This window comes from Thalassophryne amazonica, chromosome 8 (assembly GCF_902500255.1).
Source record: "Thalassophryne amazonica chromosome 8, fThaAma1.1, whole genome shotgun sequence".
Classification (NCBI taxonomy): Eukaryota; Metazoa; Chordata; class Actinopteri; order Batrachoidiformes; family Batrachoididae; genus Thalassophryne; species Thalassophryne amazonica.
The window spans coordinates 24,422,500-24,443,532 of NC_047110.1; the positions used below are offsets into that span (position 1 = coordinate 24,422,500).

The 21,033-nt window shown below is 40.6% G+C and overlaps 1 protein-coding gene across 1 annotated transcript in view; it reads right to left on the minus strand.

Annotated features, from left to right (window-relative positions):
* The window catches only part of lrrk2 (leucine-rich repeat kinase 2), a 205,342-nt gene that overhangs the window by 167,700 nt on the left and 16,609 nt on the right, over positions 1-21,033 (minus strand). Inside the window, 6 exon segments of the mRNA XM_034175890.1 lie at positions 1,836-1,942; positions 2,268-2,356; positions 15,516-15,676; positions 17,979-18,098; positions 18,262-18,393; positions 20,272-20,406. Coding sequence (XP_034031781.1) covers positions 1,836-1,942; positions 2,268-2,356; positions 15,516-15,676; positions 17,979-18,098; positions 18,262-18,393; positions 20,272-20,406 — 744 coding nt within the window.

Here is a 21,033-nt window from a genome sequence, read left to right on the forward strand (position 1 = left end):
TATCTCACAAAATGTCTTTCACTTATTGTATGTTTGCAAACAGAAGTACTTGATAACCACCAAGTGTTGTGATGCTGTTAGAATTTTTATGGAAATTGTACTGTTATGTCTTTTATAGAAGTTTGAACTTGAAAGTTGTTTTACATATATATAAAATAAAATAAAAAACTTTAAAAGGGACAAGCTGTACCATTTCTGTGTAAGTGCATGAACACAATAACTGGTGGTTAATTAGCTGCAAAGGGACACCAAATAAAAATAGGGCCCAAGGGACCAAATTGGCCAGGGACAACTGACTAAATGCAATAATTTGGAATGTCATGGAAAAGAAAGAAACCACTGAAGTACTGAGTAACCAACATCATAAGGGTTCTTCAAGAAAAGCAACAGCCAATGGCAGAAACATTGTGAGAAACATTGTGAAGATAACTTCAGATCCACTTAATCACCAGTTCTTAACTCAATCACTGATGCATTTGTTCTCAAAAAGAGGACATTAATGGGTGAAACTGCCGGAAACAGCTGAACAAAGATAAAAAAAAAAACAGAACAAAAGAAGAAACCAACAATACAGTGATGACAATGAATCACTGGTTTGATGTGGCTATTGTATTCAAGAGACGGAACCAAATATGAGATACTGATACAAAGATTTGGGGTCTGATTTGCTAAGATTCCAAATAATCTTAGGGCCCTGTCCCACTGGCGTTTAGGAGGATTTGCGCATGAAATGAGGAGACAAAAGCTGAGCGTCTGCAACAAAGGTGGGCGGAAATGACAAATGTCCCGGGGTGGATCAGCTAATACATGAGGAAGAAAAGCGGATATAACAGGGAACAGAAGTGAAGGCGACCGCCCCCATGAGGGGCACAGCGCCGTGATGCATTCGCTCCATCCCTGCCCACTCTGTCTGCATGTGCAACATACCATTTGCGACCGTGATGTGGCCGTGCTGGGCACGCGTCATATCTGTTTTGCACGCTGTCCCGGTCCGCCGCCAAGCCGCGCCGACCCGTCGGTTGTGGATATCAGCGGATGACAAGGGATATGCGGCGCGTTGGTTGTGTATGTCCTGCGTATGTCTTCAGTATGTGTTCAAGCAGTGATGCGGATCTCATCTGCAGCAGGATTTTTGAGCCGCTCAAAAATCCTGGCTGCGGACATGCGTGCCTCTGTGGATGATCACGGACGTGTTGGGATGGCGGCCGACTCATACAGGAATGTTACACAGTTATTGCATTCTGCATGGAGAACTTCAAATGTGTTTGTCTTTTAACCAAGTATTTCCACTTAGTTTGGGGAGTCCACCTCTTCTAGTTCTGCTGGACAAACTTTAGCCCATTAACTATTATATTTATAAGACATTAGCATGACAAAAACAAATGCTGGGCACTTGTTTTGATTAAAACGATTGGCATTTGGCTTATGTCTAAAACAGGTTAATCTGGACAGCGCCGGGTACCCCAGCTAGTTACATATAAATAATTATGACTCTATTTTTATTGCACTTGTGTGTGAGAGTATGAGACTGATCTGTTAAAATATTTTTTACTCACCAGAAAATTGAGACATTTGACAGAAAATGGTCTATATAAGGTTTTGTTTCACAACATCTGTATGTTGCATAGCAAGAAACAAAAAATAACATTCTAAAACTTAATTTCTGATATTAATAATCTGATCTCAAATCCAAACATCGTCAGTATATACTGTAGTAAAAAACGATTCGATTGGCCTTGTTGTTTCATTCATTTTCAAAAGGATCTATTGCATGTTGCATGTATAGCATGTTCCATTACTATGCAGTAAATGTACCACCAGTCAGAAGGACTCACTGTTGTGTGTGATGAGTGTGGCCATAGCAGTCGTTGTAGCTTGGAAGACTCTGGGGGAGGATAAATGGAGCAGCATGGATGCCATTAGCTGTCTGTGAATCGGAGTCCTAAAAGCAACGACATAATATTTAAGTGATGGAATTTCATCACCTCAGGACACGTCATTTATGCATTTCAAAAATATCCCACATTGCAAGATATGTGCCACAATGCTGCATTTTTTTTAAAACCACAAACAGAAAAACACAAACATTATTTATTCTTGGGCTTCGACAAGCAAATATTTTGCTTTCTTTCAAACCTGCATGTCATGCAGACGCCAATAAATATTTTAACAATTTATTCTACCGTGTCACCAGAACAAACATGCTCAACAATGTTAATTAAGCATTCAGAGGCATGTGACTGTGGGTGTTCCTTGTTCTTTTGCACCTGCTCTTCCTTTCATCCTGCTCTTCTGCTGAATGAATCAGTCCACCTCCATGCAGTAAGAGATTGTGAATGGCCCAACTGGCAGCTTCCTTAAGGAGATGAAACATATGTACACACACACACACACACAAAAAAAAAATGCTGATGATTACTCAAAACAAAATGAAAGGCATCAGAAGGATGACGCATGTCCCGAGTACTCTATGTACTACCATATAAATTTAAATATCCATATGTCCATAATGGTGTTTTTGACTATATGACGTCTGTGTGATTTCATTTTTAAGTCAATCATACCAACCAATCACAAATATTTTGTTCATCAATATGTATTTTAGGCAGCGCAGTGGCTTAGTGGTTAGCACTGTTTCCTCACAGCAAGAAGGTCATGGGATCGATATCCACCTGTAGCCTTTCTGGGTGGAGTTTGTATGTTCTCGCCATGTTTGCGTGGTTTCCCTCCGAGTGCTCTGTCTTCCTCCCACATCCACAGACATGCAGATTAAACGGACTGGAAAATTTAAATTGGCTGTGGGTGTGAATGTGTCTGTCTATATGTGGCCCTGTGACAGACTGGTGTCCTGTTCAGGGTGTACCCTGCCTCACACCCTATGATTACTGGGTTAGGCTTCAGCCCCCCGTGACCCTTAATTGGAGTAACTGGGTATAAAACATGGATGAAATATATATTTTAGATCATCTGTCTAAGCTTCTTGGTTGTTGAGATATACAAAAACTATTGCGATTGTTATGTTTCGGACGCGGTCGGAGCACCGACCCAGCGTTTGAAAGGACCCAGCATAAAATAAGCAGAGCACAGTTCAAAGGATAATAGAATTTAATAAACATAACAGTGAGATGCAGTGCTAAACAACTAAAAAGTCCGCGGTCTGGTGAGGTGGAAACATGGCGCGCTCTTAACAGCGCAAACGGTCCAGAGCCACAGCAGTTCGGACCCAGGGACCCCGCCGACACCCCCAGGTGGCCGCGACAAACCGAGTCTGTGAAGAAAGAAAACATAAGGTGAGTCCAACTCCACACAGAGAGACACAACTCAAAGGTGCACGCAATCAGAAAACACTTCCTGGCTTAAATCTATACATCAGCTTCTCACCCTGCAGGCACGGAACAACTCAGTTCAAATCTCCACTGCAGCAGAAGCTGATTAGACAATTAGCATAACGTGACAGCTCAATAACACAAGGTGTGAGGGACACCAAATCCACTGTCATTACTTCATAAAAGTCACCAAAACCAAATCACCTCAGGAAGTGTGCTGAAGAGCGTGAGACCTCACCCAATCCTCCTTCACAGACTGTGGCGTCAAACCTGGAGCAGTCTCTGCGTCCGTGATGGTGAGATTGTTCTCCTGACGTCGATCTCACACGTCTGCTCACAAGGTCGAGTCTCTGGCAATCACACACTGTGCATTCAAGGTTTAAATGCAGCAATCTCTGATTAAGACAAAATACACCACAGCTGTGAGTCCTGATGACCTACATGTGAAAACAAGCCTCAGGTGTTCAGGGTGAGGTCCTAATGCTCAGCCACTCAGTCCTGAATGCATACCACCTGGTGGGAGAAACAGAAAACAAAAACCAAGCCAGCCAAACACCCCAGCCCACAACAGTACCCCACCCTCACAGGAAGCCTCCCGGCGACCACACGGACCTGGGCCAGAAAAAACAAAGCCCCCCTCCAGGGACCATGGCTGGAATGTTGGCTGGGAACAAAAAACACCTCCTGCAGCTTCAGTTTCGGCTCCTTGTGCTGACGATCCAGCTGGGAAAGGCCCGTCTCCAGGAGCTGTGCGTTACTGTGCTCTGACGACAGCTCCATCATCAGCTGCTCAACCTGCAATGTTAATTTCTTCATGCAGTCATTGATCATCTCAATGTTGAGCCTCTCCAGCTCTTCCCTCAGCTGGATAATGCACGCTTCCAGCCGCCTCTTCTCTGTCAACAGGGAACTCCGTGCCGAGACCATCACTCTCATCCTGGAGCTCATCCTTTCCCACCCTGAGCCTGTCTGCAGCAGACTGCTCCGCAGCTGACACTCCAGTGCAGAGACATCCTTTGTTGACTTTAATGGTCTTGCCCTCTGTTTCATTTAGCAAACCTGTTAGAGTCTCCACCTTTGCGTTCATTCCTGTCGACTCTTGCTTTAGTTGTTCACTTTGCATAATTTTGGCCAGGAGTTCTTGAACCTGTGCACTCACATTCACCCCGATGTCATGGTACTGCCATACAAGGCACTCACTACACACCGGGAGCAACTAGGGGATTAAGGACCTTGCCCAAGGGCCCTTAGTGATTTTCTGGTCAGGCTGGGATTTGAACAGAGGATCCTCTGGTCTGAAGCCCAAAGCTTAACCACTAGACCATCATCTCTCACATATTAGTCCTATCAACTTTCTATTTTTGTGGCATTCATCCTTGACCCAAAATACACAAAATACCAAATGGCAAATGTCAGCTCTCCCCTGTTTCTTCATGATCGAAGCCATACAGACGCACACATGTACACAGTGGCCACTTGGTTCTTAATATATAGACTTAACACTGTTCAATTCAGTTCAGTGTTAACTGAACTATTCAATGTTCAGTTAACACTGAATAACTGGATTTTATTTATAGCCCCCACGAGAGCAGACTTTAATTGACTGGTGATATTGCTCTTTAACTTACCCATTTAATATTTGAGAGGTTATTGATGATCATCTCTATAACAGCAGCGGCAGGGGAACGCCTTTCGGTTTATGTACATAGTTGTGTGTGACTTGTTCCAGCTTTCATCAAACTGTACCAGAACTCCCTCGAAGTGAATTGTGAGTCTTATCTGGCTTGGTTAGTCCGGACAAGTTGGTGGTGCAGGCTTTTGGAGGACAGTCGTGTTTTGTACGGGTGCCGCCCTATCATGAGTTTGGTGAAGTCTGAGTTACTAGAGGGAAGTGGGTGTCATAAGGGTCGGGCAAAGTCTGATTCATGAACTGTGAATATACATTCAGTGGACTCATATGCAGTGGTGGGCACAGAAAACCAAAAAATTAACTTTGATAACAGATAATCAGATAACTGAAAAGTTATCTTTGATAAAGATAAAACGATAAACCACCCAAAAATGTAATGGAAGTTACAGATAACCGATAAATTCCAATATTGTCTCTGGTGCATTTGCAACCACTAATAAACTGAATTTGAGTTTTAACACCACAATAGCTTCTAGTAATATTAAAAGTGACAACAGACCCAAACAATGAGGCCACACTTGTCTTTGAACATCCTGCCCCTGCTGGCAGCTCTTGTTTACTACACAGCTTCCAGCACAGAGGCACCCTGAGAGCAGCCATAAAGCCAACTCTCTATCAATCACAACGCTCTGGTCAGGCGGAGGTCTTGGAAAATAAAGTTATGCTGACTTATGGTTTTGATTTATAAATAACATTAATACCGATAGAATAACTCCATTAATGTCAATTCTGTCATTTGTACAAAGGTAAAATATAACATATATCTTTTAATGCTGAATAATGCACTAATTCTGAGCTTTTGTAACAAATACAGAAAGATCGCAAAGGATTCTGGGTAAAAGTGCCTCTGCTAAACACTGACTGGTTCAGTCATTCATTATGTAAACCAACACGTTAATGTGAAGTGTGTCGTGTGTTGGTGTTTGCAGATAAATGTGCTTTTGTAAAAGATTCCGTTTTTTATTTGTAAAAACAGGCATTTTTAAGGAGCCCTGGAAGTGTCATCGCAAAATGTTTTGCATGTGGAGAGAATGTGCGCTCATTTTATTATATTGCGCCGTGCGCATGTTTGATGATGTTGTAAAATGTGCACTCAATTTTGTCTTGACACATAAATGTTGGCTTTACAGTGTGCGAGTTTTGGCCCTTTTTCAGATGATTTTTCATTTGTGCGAGAATTCTTTTGACCGAGTTTCAGGTTAATCGCGCGTCCTGCATCGTGTAGTGTACATGGAGTAACAAGCTGCGTTTAACATCTCACGACCACCTCCTGATCGCCGAGCGTATGGTCGAATGAAAATCAAACTTGTTTGATATTATTCTGGTCGGCCGCCGTGAGGTTATCCTGCTGCTGAGTGTCCTACTACAAGTGTCCAACCGCTCGCACTGTGCCTGTGCAAACACCGCAGCGCTGTCTTGTAATGTTATTTTTTTGTTGTTGTTTTGTTTTGTTTTTAAACTTAATTTGTAAAAAAAAAAAAAAAAATAGCCATTTGCAAAGCCAAAAAGTTGATTTGACAACCATCTGATATAACCGGGGTCAAAATAAGTACAACATTGCCATCTACTGGTGCCCAGATGCTTAGTACTTAGGGCGAATACTGCCATGAACACTACTGGCCAGTAGGTGGCAGTAGAGGCCTGAAAAACTTGCCAAAATCCCAGATAATCCGTGTCTGCTCCATTTAAGATGCGTGGAATTTAACAAACGCAAATAAAATAACGTCTATAAACCCAGAGAATATATTCACGAGAGTTTTAGGCACTAGAGTTTAATGCTGCTGTCTGTGGAGCCTGTGTCTGAAATGCATTTGTCCTGTCGTGAACATACTGAGATTAGACTATCCTACCCATAATGCACTGCTGGGCACAGCATGTGCTCACTAAAACCTTAAAATTAGCACATTACTTTAAAACTAAAACATATATCTGATATTTTCACTTTATAAAATGTCAGACATGACAGTAATTTTAAATAACTTGTCCAAAATTAGTTTGGTCAAAATTTGAACCATAAGTTAAAAATGTATGCCTCTGGATGACTTGGGTGATATTGCCAACGTATCAGTATGGTGTTAAAGGAAACGATTTTTTTTTTTTTTTGTGAGACCAGTTCTCTTTTGCCTGCAGAGGATAGAGTGGTTTCTTCTGGAAGCAGCTCTCTTCTGTTTGCAGAGGATAGAACTATGCATCTGTTATGCTGCGTTTACACATAACGATGACAAGTCACAAATGCCACGAAGTACGCATTCTTGGCCGCTGATCACGAATGTGATTATTCGGGGCAGAGGCGTCAGGTGTCCTCAGGAACTGCTGCAACCTGTTACCACAGGTTATGATTAATGGCACGTGTTGCTGGAGAATTATCAGGAACCATTACGCACGGTCAAGAATAGTGTTCCGTGTTGTTGCGCGCTATTGCGCATAACAGCGCATCAAGTTCAGTCACGTTGTGAAAGAGGTGACTTGTCTCCACACACACACCCATATTCATTCAACCGAATTCAGATCGCTCCAGTTTTTCAGAACTTTGTGACTGCATGCGTAGTTGGGCTCTGTGCCATGGAGTGGCGCAGAGAGGAGGAGGAGGACAGAGCCAGATGTGTGGCTTCATGCGGCTCTCGTCTCATCTTTCCCAAACATCAGGCACATGCAGCAGGTGGAACACCTGCAGGAGCATGCTGAAGAGCACTGAAATTAGTCTTTTAGCCGACTTGGTGTCAGCAATCAAAGTGAATGGGGTGCAGCAGGGTTTAATTGTGCGCGCGCTTCTTCCTCCGCCAGACTGGAGGAGGTGCAGAGATGTCTGGCTGCACGTGAGTCTCCTCTCGCGCCTCTGGTTGCTCAGACTCGTTCTCCTGCTCATCGGTTACAACAGCAGGTGGAACACCTGCAGGAGCATCCTGAGGAGCTTCAGCAGGAACTGTGGAATGATACCTGGAGCCGAGTTTAATTGTGCGCATGTGACAGAAAACTGATTTGTTGTGGCGTGCAGTGAAATGTGACGCTGCGTTACAAGTCGTGTCAAAACCTGACAGTTTCCGTGTCACTTCGTAATAACGCGTGACAGTTTGGGCTCCAAGAACCATCACAAAAACCACTACGAACGTTGTCACGTTCTATTAAGGATCACTACTCATCAAGACGGATCAATACGCTCAGTTGCGACCTCCACGACGTGAGACGAAATGAGGGTGGTGTGTGACATTCGTGGAAGATTTTTTGACAGGCAAAAACATATCAAGAATATCACGCACCAACACACACTATTAAGAAACCTATTCAGATGCGTTAAGTCACATTACGAATGTCAGGAATGTGTCACGAATGACAGAAAAATGACATTCATAACGCGTCTTGGTTATGTGTAAACGCACCTTTAGGAAACTTAACAGGTAGGTGGTCAACTGATTTTAAATTTTAAAAGTGTTTGTCACTGTTCATCTTTGTTTACTATGTTATTGGTCTAAAAGTTATCGGACAAAAATGTATCGGAAGATAATTAGTCCGATAATGGTTTTTAAAGTTATCTAAAAAGATAATCTGATAATGAAAACATTATCTTCAATAATTATCTGTTATCGGATTATCAGAACTGTGCCCACCACTGCTCATATGCTCACTCTGTATGTGATGTGTCATATGCAAACATGACAAAACGGAATGTTCATAGGACTAATAGTTTTGGAGAAGCTATGAATATTAGCTAACGTTGCTAATTACATTTTGGACTCCGATGCCTTTCCAGCAGGGGGCAGTAAATAATCTTGATATCAAAAGCGTGAATTTAAGTGCATATCCATAATGAAACAGTATTGACACATCCATAGAAATGCAACTTATCTCAACTTGAGAATAAAATGTTGATGGGGAGAATTCATAGTCTTACTTGGTTATTAAAGAAATTGAATATGTTTACCTGATTGTTTCTTGTCTATCATTTCTTTTATGTGTACTAATTGCAGAAAGAAGGCAATTTCTCGACCTATAGTCTATAGTTTAGGGTTGAAACTATAGCTGACAAACTCCACATAGATGGTGTTGTCATGATGGGAATGAGTTCAGGGTGGGGAGTGCACTTTTAGCCAATGGGCTAAATATTCCATATAGGTGGCTTGTGGAAAACTGCTTGTGCTATATACAGTAAAGTGTTATACAAATTTATCAGTGTGGAGGAAATGTGGAATGTGCTTGTGCAACAAAGGGTGATATTGGGGTAATGTGTTTACTGAGGAGTGTTTTGTGGAACAGGGTTACATTTTTCCAAATTTTTATTTGAGAAAAGTATTTGTTCCACAACAGTGGGTTTTAAACGGTTTCTCCGTTTGTTTACAATTTCCCCAGCCTTGGAGAAAATCCTCTCACAAGGGACAGAAGAAGCTGGAGTGCACAAATATCGCAAGGCAATCTCATATATATGAGGATACACCTGCTTGTGTGCGACATTTTTTGTCTTTTTATCCATTGGGACAGCGGCATGTTTCGGACCCCTCCCAGCATACCAGTGATGTACGATGCTCCTCACGTCATTAGTCATGTGGTGGACACAAGCTCCAACACACCGTGTCAGACCATACTGCTTTGAAAGGAGTGATACAAGCTTCGGTGCATCAGTATGATTATCACATCCTTAGTTGAAACTGATTATGGTGAAATTGTAAAAGCAGACATGTCTCCTTTTCTGTTCCACTCCACCATGAATTTGCATAATGTATTGCAACAGAAAAAAATACTTTCAAAGCCACAGATTACTACAACGTCTTCAGAGCTGTCTGTATGCATCTGTGGCTTCATTCACTCATCTCTTACTTGTCAGTTTTTCAATACGACCATAATAATTGGTTGTGTGTGATTGTGACATTTTATTAACTCTGTCCAAAACATAACCAATATACCCTTGACTAACACAAAACCCTCACCCATGTAGGGCTTGGTATCGAGAACCAGTTCTTTTCGAGTATCGTTAAGCAATGATTCAATCCACCGATATCAATAGTCTTTTTGCTTAACGATTCCCTTATCGGTCCTTCAGAGCAGCCATCGTTTTTGAGGGTGTTTGTCGGGAAAATGATCATTCCTCTACGTTAATTACAGACCCTGCAGCGGGTCTGTAATCAAACTGCAGCTCAACATCACTTTGAAGCGTGAACCAATGAAGCAATGCTTCGATCCACTGGCTCTTCGGTTCTTTGATTCGCTGCTCTTCAGAAACGGCAGGTCCACTTCTTAACCCCTCTCAAAGCCATTAAAATATCGTGAGTCACTTTTGTGTGGATTAAAGTCACTAACTGGGATTCTTGTCTTGTTGCAGTCAAGAAACGAGAAAGGTCCTCCGTTCCGTTGGCACAGCTCCAAACACTGTGCGGCTCTCTGCTGAGACAGAGTCTGCTCAGAATGAATAACTTCAAAACGAATTGCCACTTTGAACAAAATTAAACCTCTTACAAATGTTGTAATACAGACAAGAAACTACAATCGACTAAAATGTTTTTTTTTGCCTCCCAAAATAAGACGTCCTGCATTCTTATGAATTACATCCTGATGTGAAGCACAGCCAGCTGCAAGAGCTCAGCTCAGATGCATGGAAAGACATTCATGCCAATAATGTCTGAAAGGAAATGCTTTTGACAATAACTACAGAATTTGTTTATTTCTATTTATTGTTTATTTCTATTTATGTCCAGAGATCAAGGATCCACCATGTAGAGTTTATTATGTCCAGAGTTTAAGGATCCAGTGACCAATTTCATATTTATTTACTTTAAGACTCAATAAAATGTTGTTCAATTTCAATTTAATCGGCTTATAAAGCACCAAATGACAACAAAAGCCGTCTCAAGGAGCCTCACATAGAACAGTTCAACATAAAAAATTAAAAAATTCAAATACATAATTAAAAACAGAAGTAAAAGAACATTATATATATATATATATATATATATATATATATATATATATATTTTTTTTTTAAGTATTTTTAATTCATTATTTCTCCTACCTAAATATGATATGTGCATTTTATATCTTAAGAACTCTTGTGTTCTGACTTCATGTACAAATTATTGAGTAGATCTCTGGCTCTTTTTATGGCTCCTCCCAACTATGGACCCGCCAGCACTACATTTTGTGATTTTGTGAATGGTTTGAGTCTCTTTCCAGAACTCAGTCAGCTGTTTTGGACTTTTCCTCTTCCTCATTTAACTGTGAATTAGCAAACACACTTTTTGAGCACAGTACTGACCTTTTGTGGATTACTTTCTACATGGAATGTTTCGCAAAGTCACAGCGGTTTTGACTGAATGGATTTATACGTATAAGCATATACAATACATGTAGACACAGTGTAACAGAAAGCAAAATTCACTTGTTTCCATTGTGGCCCAGAGATATCACAGACTCGTATAGTAAGAGAGATGGATTATGAGTGTATATAATCCATTCAGGATTAATATCAAATATGACTATTTGCACAATATGTTTACACATTTTAAATGAGATATTTATACATTTAACACAAATGTTAAAAAATTGTATGTTAAAATAAAACAACTAATAACACAAAAATGGGTCATTCTGTAAGTATTCTTTGAAACAAGTGTTTTATACGGAAGTGTATTGCATTCACTGGATAAAAAAATAAAAAATAGATCCCTGATCTCACACACACACACACACACACACACACACACACACACACACACACACACACACACACACACACACACACACACACACACACACACACACACACACAAAACCCCAATTCCAATGAAGTTGGGACGCTGTGTAAAATGCAGTGGTGGGCACAGTTCCGACAATCCGATAACTGATAATTATCGAAGATAATGTTTTCATTATCTATCCTCTGTAGGCAAAGGAGAATTGGTCACCAATTATAAAAAATAAAAAAAAAGCTCATTTCTTTTAACCCCATACTGATACGTGGGCAATATCACCCAAGTCATCCAAAGGCATACATTTTTAACTTATGGTTCAAATTTTAACTAAACTAATTTCGGACAAGTTATTTAAATTAACGTCACGTCTGAAGTTTTATAAAGTGAAAATGTCAGATATATGTTTTAATTTTAAAGTAATTCACTAATTTTTAAGGTTTAATGGTGGACATGCTGTGTCCAGGTGCAATATGGGTATCTCAGTACGTTCATGACACAAGAAATGCATTTGAGATGTTGTGATCAGGCTCCACGGACAACAGCATTAAACTCTAGTGCCTAAAACTCTTGTGAATATATTCTCTGGGTTTATAGACATTGTTATTGTGTTTGCATTTATTAAATTCCACTCATCTTAAATGTAACAGACACGGATTATCTGGAATTTTGTTTTGGCAAGTTATCAAGGTCTCTACTGCCATCTACTGGCCAGTAGTGTTCATGGCAGTATTGGCCCTGAAGCTGGGCTGATATTTTCAATCACTGTACTCGGTTCCAGCTCAAACTGTACCATAGAACCACACGGTGTAAAAGTTTAGAGCGCACGATTTATGTTCTCACACACATTGTACGTTCAAAAATCACACGTCGGACTCGTGTTTCCAGAAGCAAAACGTAAACAAAAGCTTTTTTTTCCAATAAAAAACTCTCAATGGGAGACATCAAAGTTAAACAACAACAACAGAAAAACATTACAAGACAGGTCTGCGGTGTTTGCACATGCACAGTGTGAGAGTTTGGATGCTTGTAGCTCTTCAGCAGCAGGATACCCTCATGACGGCCGACCAGCGTATCAAACAGGTTTGATTTTCATCTGACCATACGATCGCTGCTCAGGAGGTGGTCGTGAGTTGTTAAACGCAGCTCGTTACTCCATGTACACTAAACGATGCAGGACGCGCGATTAACCTGAAACTCGGTGCAATCCAAAAAAATTATCGCACGAATGAAAAATCAGCTGAAAAAGGGCCAAAACTCGCACAGTGTAAACCCAGCTTAAGTACTGAACATCTGGCACCAGCAGATCATGGCAGTGTTCTATTTATTTTGACACCGGTTATATCAGACGGTTATCTAATTACAACTTGTTTTTTTTTTTTTTTGAAATGCCTTTTTTTACAAATAAAAAATGGCATATTTTACAAAAGCACATTTATCACCAACACATGACACACCTCACATTAATGTGTTGGTTTACATAGAATGAACCAATCAGTGTTAGCGGAGGCACATTTTACCCAGAATGCCATCTGTCTGTGTTTGTTACAAAACCTCAGAATTAGTGCATTATTCAACATTAAAAGATATATGTTATAGCTTAACTTTGCACAAATGACAGAACTGACATTAATGGAGTTATTCTATCAATATTCATTTTATTTACACCAAACCATAAGTCAGCATTGCTTTATTTTCCAAGATCTCCGCCTGACGGCAGTGTTGTGATTAAATACAGAGTTGAGCTTCATGGCTCCTCTCAGCTGCGTTTGTGCTGGAAGCCTTGTAGTAAACTGGAGCTTCCAGCAGGGGGCAAAACGCTCAAAGACAGAAGTGCTGACTCATTGTTTGGGTCTGTCATCGCTTTTGATGCTTCCAGAAGCGATCGTGGTGTTAAAACTCAAAATCAACTTGTTAGTAATTCCAAGTGTACTGGAGACAATACTGGAATTTATCAGTTATCTGTAACTTCTGATACATTTTTGGGTGGTTTATCGTTTTATCTTTATCAAAGATAACGTTTCAGTTATCTGATTATCTGTTATCTAAGTTAATTTTTTGGTTATCTGTGCCCACCACTGGTAAAATGTAAATAAAAACAGAATACAATAATTTGCAAATCCTCTTCAACCTATATTCAGTTGAATACACCAAGATATTTAATGTTGAAACTGATAAAATTTATTGTTTTTGTGCAAATATTTGCTCATTTTGAAATGGATGCCTGCAACATGTTTCAAAAAAGCTGGGACAGTGTTATGTTTACCACTGTGTTACATCACAGTTCCTTCTAGGAAACTGAGGACACTAATTGCTGAAGCTTTGTAGGTGGAATTCTTTCCCATTCTTGCTTGATGTATGAATTCAGTTGTTTAACAGTCCAGGGTCGCCGTTGTCGTAAATTGCGCTTCATAATGCACCACATATTTTCAATGGGCGACAGGTCTGGACTGCAGGCAGGCCAGTCTAGTACCTGCACTCTTTTACTACGAAGCCACGCTGTTGTAACACATGCAGAATGTGGCTTGGCATTGTCTTGCTCAAATAAGCAGGGACATCCCTGAAAAAGACATTGCTTGGATGGCAGCATGTGTTGCTCCAAAACGTGAATGTACCTTTCAGCATTGATGGTGCCATCACAGATGAGTAAGTTGCCCATGCCATGGCCACTAACACACCCCCATACCATCACAGATGCTGGCTTTTGAACATTGCGCTGGTAACAATCTGGATGGTCTTTTTCCTCTTTTGTCCAGAGGACACGACGCCCATGACTTCCAAAAACAATCTGAAATGTGGACTCATCAGACCACAGCACACTTTTCCACTTTGCGTCTGTTCATTTCAAATGAGCTCGGGCCCAGAGAAGGCGGCGGCATTTCTGGATGTTGTTGATGTATGGCTTTTGCTTTGCATGACAGAGTTTTAACTTGCACTTGTAGATGTAGTGACAAACTGCGTTAACTGAAAATGGTTTTCTGAAGTGTTCCTGAGCCCACGCGGTAAGATCCTTTACACAATGATGTCAGATTTTAATGCAGTGCCGCCTGAGGGATCGAAGGTCATGAGCATTCAATGTTGGCTTTCGGCCTTGCCGCTTACGTGTAGAACGTTCTCCAGATTCTCTGAATCTTCTGATTATATTATGGACTGTTGATGATGGAATCCCTAAATTCCTTGCAATTGAACGTTGAGAAACATTGTTCTTAAACTGTTGGACTATGTTTTCAGGCAGTTGTTCACAAAGTGGTGATCCTCGCCCCATCTTTGCTTGTGAACGGCTGAGCCTTTTGGGGATGCTCCTTTTATACCCAATCATGGCACTCACCTGTTTCCAATTAACCTGTTCACTTGTGGAATGTTCCAAACAGGTGTTCTTTGAGCATTCATCAAGTTTCCCAGTCTTTTGTTGCCGCTGTCTCAGCTTTTTTGAAATGTGCTGCAACAATCCATTTCAAAATTAGCAAATATTTGCACAAAGACAACAAAGTCTATCAGTTTGAAGATTAAATATCTTGTCTTTGTGGTGTATTCAATTGAATATAGGTTGAAGAGGATTTGCAAATCATTGTATTCTGTTTTTATTTACATTTTACACAACGTCCCAACTTCATTGGAATCGGGGTTGTAAGTCAAAATCAAATCTCTTTGACCCTTGGCTGGCCCTCAATTTTTCCAAGTTTGGTCCAAATCTGATGAAAACCACTCGCGGGTTTTTGTTCACACACGCAGATGGACACACACACGACTGAAAATAATACCCTGCATGCACTACCACTGTGTGCAGGTAAAATATCTATTCCAGGTGAGGCAAGAAGAACTAACTTGTACATGTGGATCAGCAGCGTGGAGATCCAGTGCAGTACAGCAGAACTCCATCCAGTCCAGGCTAATGTCCTCCACTTCTACTTTTCCCCTGTTCTCATCCTCCTCTCCTTCCTCCAGACCCTGCTCAGCCACCACCTTGGTCTGCACGATGGTGGCAGCTGAGTCGGGGACAAAAAAAATAATAATAAAAATGCTATCCCTTGGGCCACAATCCAGAAAGACCTATGTTACCGTAATGGATATAAAATGGAACTACTAAAACACCGCAAAAGAGACATGATTAATATCTGTGTTATTCCCAAATGGGGGCTCATCTGTACTGCACTGCTACAACCCCTGGCAAAAATTATGGAATCACCGGCCTTGGAGGATGTTCATTCAGTTGTTTAATTTTGTAGAAAAAAAGCAGATCACAGACATGACACAAAACTAAAGTCATTTCAAATGGCAACTTTCTGGCTTTAAGAAACTCTATAAGAAATCAGGAAAAAAAATTGTGGCAGTCAGTAACGGTTACTTTTTTAGACCAAGCAGAGGGAAAAAAAATATGGACTCACTCAATTCTGAGGAAAAAATTATGGAATCACCCTGTAAATTTTCATCCCCAAAACTAACACCTGCATCAAATCAGATCTGCTCGTTAGTCTGCATCTAAAAAGGAGTGATCACACCTTGGAGAGCTGTTGCACCAAGTGGACTGACATGAATCATGGCTCCAATACGAGAGATGTCAACTGAAACAAAGGAGAGGATTATCAAACTCTTAAAAGAGGGTAAATCATCACGCAGTGTTGCAAAAGATGTTGGTTGTTCACAGTCAGCAGTGTCTAAACTCTGGACCAAATACAAACAACATGGGAAGGTTGTTAAAGGCAAACATACTGGTAGACCAAGGAAGACATCAAAGCATCAAGAAGAAAACTTAAAGCAATATGTCTCAAAAATCGAAAATGCACAACAAAACAAATGAGGAACGAATGAGAGGAAACTGGAGTCAACGTCTGTGACCGAACTGTAAGAAACCGCCTAAAGGAAATGGGATTTACATACAGAAAAGCTAAACGAAAGCCATCATTAACACCTAAACAGAAAAAACAAGGTTGCAATGGGCTAAGGAAAAGCAGTCGTGGACTGTGGATGACTGGATGAAAGTCATATTCAGTGATGAATCTCGAATCTGCATTGGGCAAGGTGATGATGCTGGAACTTTTGTTTAGCGCTGTTCCAATGAGATTTATAAAGATGACTGCCTGAAGAGAACATGTAAATTTCCACAGTCATTGATGATATGGGGCTGCATGTCAGGTAAAGGCACTGGGGAGATGGCTGTCATTACATCATCAGTAAATGCACAAGTTGACGTTGATATTTTGGACACTTTTCTTATCCCATCAATTGAAAGGATGTTTGGGGATGATGAAATCATTTTTCAAGGTGATAATGCATCTTGCCGTAGAGCAAAAACTGTGAAAACATTCCTTGCAAAAAGACACATAGGGTCAATGTCATAGCTTGCAAATAGTCCGGATCTTAATCCAATTGAAAATCTTTGGTGGAAGTTGAAGAAAATGGTCCATGACAAGGCTCCAACCTGCAAAGCTGATCTGGCAACAGCAATCAGAGAAAGTTGGAGCCAGATTGATGAAGAGTACTGTTTGTCACTCATTAAGTCCATGCCTCAGAGACTGCAAGCTGTTATAAAAGCCAGAGGTGGTGCAACAAAATACTAGTGATGTGTTGGAGTGTTCTTTTGTTTTTCATGATTCCATAATTTTTTCCTCAGAATTGAGTGATTCCATATTTTTTTCCCTCTGCTTGGTCTAAAAAAGTAACCGTTACTGACTGCCACAATTTTTTTTCCTGATTTCTTATAATGTTTCTTAAAGCCAGAAAGTTGCCATTTGAAATGACTTTAGTTTTGTGTCATGTCTGTGATCTGCTTTTTTTCTACTAAATAAAACAACTGAATGAACATCCTCCGAGGTCGGTGATTCCATAATTTTTGCCAGGGGTTGTACATGTGCTGTTGGCAGATCAGATTAAGGGAACTTACAAAAAGCATATGTGAAGTATCAAAGCATATAAAAATTACATTCAGAGCACTTCAAATGTTAATGTGAATACAGCCTAAAATGGGAGGAGAATATCCTCAGTACGTTTGTATTACAGGACTTGGAGACAATTGGCCAATATTTGTCTTCACAGTCAGAAGAATAGAAATGCAGACAGGGCAGTGGCGCAGGGCAAAAAAACAAATCAAAAGAAAACAAAAAACAGATAAGCAACCAACAAGGAACAACAGCTCCTATATGTGGGGAATGTGCTCTTTTCTTGCAGGTTATATCACTGAGCTTTTTGTTGTGCAAGATTGTTGAGGTTACACAATGTTCTGTTATGTCCATGACTGATTCAGCTGCATGCACATAAATAATTCTGTTCATTATGCGAGCGTGTCCTCACTGAGTTCAGCCAGACAAGACAGTGCAGCAGCTTGCAGCGTGGCGTTGTCAGGGAATGCATGGCAGGCTCTCACTGTTACCCTCTTAGCACCGTTTTGGACCAGGATGCTGTAGTAACTCTCTAAAATTTAAATGAAACAACAACAACAAAAAACCCCAATAATAATAAAAATCACAGAACAAGACCAAAGTCTCCTGATCATTTTACCCATGATCTCTTAGACAGACAGACAGAAAGACAGACAGATAGACATAGATAGTCAGTCCTGACTCTGTGTCCTCACCTGAAAGAAACATCCTGAACAGACAGCAGGCCATCTCCTGCAGCTCCTCCACATCCTGGAAAGCATCCATAGCTGCAATGAGAATGCTGTAACAGCGAGCTCCTCCTGACATTAACACCTCCACGTTGCTCCCTGAAGAAGAAATGAAATGTTCATGAAGTCTTATGAAGTGTGAAAATTTCTTGTTCTTTTCCTTGAGTTTTGTTTTTGTTTTGAGAATAATATTGGCCAAGATTTTGCTCTGTACAAGACTTATACCCACAATTAAAGTGCCTAAAAGATTAACAAGCTCACAGGTCTGCAGTAACCCACAGCGCCCTGGGCAAATATTAGTCATCTTACAACTGACAAGTGGCACTTTTCTGACCCAATAAGTCAACAGAACTTTTGAGGTAAATATGCGTAACACACATACTAAATTTGCAGACAATCAGGCAGCTAAAAAAAATAACTTATTGCACTCACAAGAGTTTTTTGCAAAGTACTCTCCAATGACCACAATATTGACCTTTTGACCCCAAAAGCAATGATCTTCGCGGAACACTTGGTATTTCACACATTTTAATTTGATTCTGCCATTTCAAATACAAATGGGCATGGCAGCATGGTGGCTTAGTGGTTAGCACTGTTGCCTCACAGCAAGAAGGTCATGGGTTCCATTCCCACCTGTGACCTTTCTTTGTGGAGTTTGCATGTTCTCCTCGTATTTGAGTGGGTTTCCTCCAGGTGCTCTGGTTTTCTCCCACATTTGAAGACATGCAGGTTTGGCGAATTGAAAACTTTATAACTGTCCAGGTCTCCCTTGCAAAAGAGGTCTCGATCTCAATGGAACTAATTTGGTTAAATAAAAAAAATGTCTAAAATTATCTCCCTTAAACTCAACCTGAAAGCAAATCTCTACAATTTGATATGAATTCATTAAAAATATAAAAGCCAATACGATGGGGTGCATAAGTAATGGAACGCTTTGGTATAATGCCTGCAAGTAATCAGTTTTATATGCAGTTGTGTTCAGACAAGTCAGGGGATGATACATGAACATTTAGAGGTCACTGAATAGGTGTTGGACTTTATTTACATCAATTATGAAGAAACACAAACAGTATGGTACTCTATGGTAAATCTGTGTGGAGTAAATTAGTTGTCAAAATCGGTTAAGTGATACTGTTATGTTGCTGCTTCTGTGCCATGAAATTGTAATAAAAACTTAAGGCTTAGCTCAAGATTCTCCTGAGACTGGTCACACCATCAAATCTAAAAATCAAGAGTTTGGAACATATCTGGATTTTATAATAAGGACGGAAAGTTCAGTTGTAAGTTCTGTAGAATAACATTAAGTACAGCAGAAGCCTGCCACATCACCTTGTAAGATGGCACGGTGAAACGTGTCTGTGGATGCTAGTACAGCTCGCACTAGCAATGACACTCAAGACAGAAATGGAGAATAAACTTTTTACACCTCCAACTCAGCAAAGTCGAAGGTAATGACAGTAGCTACAGCATCTGTAGCCCTTTTTATATCATGGATGTGTGAAATTATATATTTCATCTTCCATTTTCTTCTCCCTGTGCTATAAATTAAGAAAAACACTTGATATTTCCTGGTATTTTAGGAAATATGTATCTGAAGGTACAGTAAGCAATGCCACTTTTGACTTATTCTAATTTATCATGAAAAATTTGGACATTTTCTATTCAATGTACTAAATTGTATCATAATAAAAAGTATTGTCCCTGAACAGTAAGGTAGCCCATATGTCAAGACACATAGTGGGCCATTTGTAAGGGAGAGATGCACACCGCATGTACACCACATCATTATTTCCGTCAGCCACATTTTCATATGCTATGTCAGCAGCACTGTATGAAGTTCGATGCAATCAACCAAACAGTTTAGGACTTACAGGGACGGACAGACGGGTGGATTCCTAAATACTCCACAAATCTGTTTGTTGAGGGTATAACAATATTTGCGCTCCCTCTTAAACCTCATAAAGACTGAAGTCTTACCAGGGCCAGCAAGTGGAAGCAGCACCTTCATGGCTTGCAGAAGAAGATTGGGGTTATCTGGAAACCTCTGCAGAGCCTCTAGAACCACAACATGGTCCTGGTTCTCCACAAACTCCATAAGGTGTTCATCACTTACTGTACAGACACACGGAGAGGCATAAATTACGCAGTAAAACGTTATTACAAAATACTATATAACAGACCACAGGGCTTTCTCTTATTGTGCGTCTGCGTCTCTCCCCCCCCCCAGGCCTGGGATTTGAGGGTCTGCCACAGTATCTTAGCTGTTCCCAAAACTGCACTCTTGTTGACAGAGACCTCAGATGATGTTGGTGTAATCTACCAGAGCTCTGACAGCTCCTACCACTGCTGGTAGCACAGTGGCCTTTACCTTCTACATCTTTTCGTTCTTCCTCCAGCCCCTGGTACTAAGACCTTCTCGTGACCTTACTTTCTAATGTTATCATGTAGAAAGTTGCCCGGTTTGATGAGTATCCCATTGTGATGCAGCATTCAAAGAGTGGACCCACAATTTTGCCTCAAGAACATGAAAGCGTGATTCCACCCTGCCTTGTATCAGCAAGTCACACTGGTGCTGTGGTGTGATGACGCGACAACTGCGGTATGCCATTGTGTCAATATGGACCAGGATTTTGAGGAATGTTTCTAGCACCTTGTTGAATCTATGCAATGAAGGATTAAGGCTGTTTGGAAGACAAAAACAGTCTAACCCAGTAGAAGGAAGGTGTACTTTATGACATA